We start from the raw sequence: 2359 nt of genomic DNA, 5'->3' as shown, positions 1-2359 counted from the left end.
TGTTCCCTGGCAGCCGGGGGAGAAGGAGGGGCAGGCCCGGGGCAGGTGAGGGCTGGATGGGAGGTTGCCTGGTTCCTGGCATCAGCAGGCCGAGCAGCGGTCGCTCTTGTCAGCCGTCCCGGCCCCAGTGCTGGGTCTGCGGCGTAGGATGTCTTTCAGGGAGCCATCCTGCTCGCTCAGCAGCTTGTTGATCTCATTCTGCTTGTATTCGGGTGACAGACGGTGGCCGAAGCCCGAGCCCTTTCGGGAGGTCGGATTGGAGCGGCGCCGGGCTCGGCGCGTGCAGGCCCGGATGATGAGGTACACCAGCTCCGCCACGTTGAGGATGATGCAGATGCCAGAGGCGGCCAGCATGAAGACGGTGAAGACGGTTTTCTCGGTGGGGCGGGACACGAAGCAGTCCACTGTGTTGGGGCAAGGGTAGGCCTCACACTTGACGAGCCGCACCATGGCATAGCCAGGGTAGAGCAGGTAAAAGACGTACATGAAGGCGGCCTCGAACAGCAGGCGGAAGACCACGCTGATGACATAGGTCCACCACAGTGTCCCTGAGATGTGGAACTTGTGCCTCTTCACCTCCTCCATGTGCAGGGGATCCCCATGGCCCTCAAGTCGCAGCATCTTCTTTTCCACATGCTGCTGGTGAGCCACGTGCATGGCCACGAGGAGAGTCGGGGTGGAGACCATGATGAGCTGCAGAGACCACAACCGCACGTGGGAAATGGGGAAGAACTCGTCGTAGCACACGCTGTTGCAGCCGGGCTGCAGGGTGTTGCAGATGAAGGAAGACTTCTCATCGCCCCACACGCTCTCCGCAGCCACCACCAGCACCATGATTCTGAAGATGAAGATGACCGAGAGCCACACGCGGCCGATGGCGGTAGAATGTCGGTTCACGCCGCTGAGCAAGGTGTACAGACCCGTCCAGTTCATCCTGCCTCATTCACACCTGCAAGACGAGCCACAAAGCAAGCCGTCAGAGAGCCGGCGACAGGGTGGGAGGAAGGGTACTCATAGCTTGCGTGATCACCCTGTCCCGTGCCAGCCGCTGCTCGTCCCCCTCACTTGACTGGACCTCCCTGAGCCCCATCTCCCTTCTTCGCTTTCGTCCAATGTTGTTTCTTGTCCGGCCCCTTCTTCTACCAGGCTCGTCTTCCTTCCGCCCTCTGCCATTTCTCTGCTCCTCGTCCCCCGGCTCCTCAACTCTGGCCCCGGGGCAAACCCAACCAAGCCCTATTACCTTGGGGAGCGCCTATCCCTGAGGCCACCCAGACAGGTCCCCTATGGTCTCATGTCTGTCCCGGGGGAGTGGGCCCTGGGTCCACGCCTGCGTCCCAATTCATCGCCGCCCGGTGCTGAGGAGTCATATGCTGCTTTATACCCAGTGTCTGCACAATGGGACCTTTGTGGGGCTCTGAACAACGCCCTTTAGAATTCAGATCAAACGCGCTGACTTCCGCCCACCCTACACACAGAGCACTTGTGTCCCAGCGCCGGACACCCAGCCTGCACCCACCTGTTCTGTGCCCGCCCGGTCCATCGCCGGCACCCGCCCAACAGCCCCACCAGGGGCACGGAAGAGGGGACCGGAGGGGACCAGGAGGCTCTGGGCTGAGGCCCTTCCCCACGACCCTACTAGAAACTCCGCATCCGCTCGATTTTTCCTTGGCTTAGATCCGCTCTAGGGAACGGGGCAGGAAAGGGAGCTCATATTTGTCAAGCCAGGGACCCCGTTAGGCGTTTTCCCACGTATTCTTTCTTTTGAGCCTCTTGGCCATCCTCTAAGGACAGTTACCCAGGTCTTTCCAGATGAGGAGGCTGCAGCTCAGAGAAGTGGTCGCTCACTCGAGAGTTGGATGAAACACAAAAGGATGTGAAGCAGAAATCTAAGCTCTTTCCACAGTATATTCTTGCGCTTACAGGTGGGCACGGGGGAGCCCAAGCCAGAAGGAGACAGGCCGAGGTAAGCGAGCAAGCAGCAAGTCAGACGGCTTTGGCTTGGAATCCTGGTTCTGCACTAATGCGACCTTGGGCTGTGACAGAACTTCTTTGAGCCTGACGCTCATCCCTAAATGGCAGTGATCCCTGGGTTATTGTGAGGTTCAGTGACGCCACCGGCGCGTCCTCAGCCCGGCTCCACTGCCATGGCCGCTGACTGAGGGCAGTGAGGACGTCATCAGGAAGAGGACTAAGTGGGCTGCCAAACCCAATATGTTTGTTTTTTTTTTTTTTTTATCCCCAGTGCTGTTGCTGACTTATAGTGTCCCTGTGAAATGAAACAGACAGTTCCGCTGCTGCCCTGCCCCCAATGTCAAGTGTACGTTGTGACCTCCTGGCTTCCTCAGCTTGCCAGTTCCTC

The 2359-nt window shown here is 59.1% G+C and overlaps 1 protein-coding gene across 1 annotated transcript; it reads right to left on the bottom strand.

Moving 5' to 3' along the window:
- GJB1 (gap junction protein beta 1) lies at positions 1–1312 on the bottom strand. The gene is made up of 2 exons (XM_006908535.2): positions 1241–1312; positions 1–949 (listed from the first exon to the last, which is right to left on the bottom strand). The coding sequence occupies exon 2, from the start codon at positions 931–933 to the stop codon at positions 82–84; it is 852 nt and encodes a 283-aa protein (XP_006908597.1). The 5' UTR covers positions 934–949; positions 1241–1312; the 3' UTR covers positions 1–81.
- Positions 1313–2359: the final 1047 nt, after the last annotated feature.

This window comes from Pteropus alecto, unplaced genomic scaffold, assembly GCF_000325575.1.
Source record: "Pteropus alecto unplaced genomic scaffold, ASM32557v1 scaffold312, whole genome shotgun sequence".
Lineage (NCBI taxonomy): Eukaryota > Metazoa > Chordata > Mammalia > Chiroptera > Pteropodidae > Pteropus > Pteropus alecto.
This window is presented reverse-complemented; position numbering and strand designations above follow the sequence as displayed.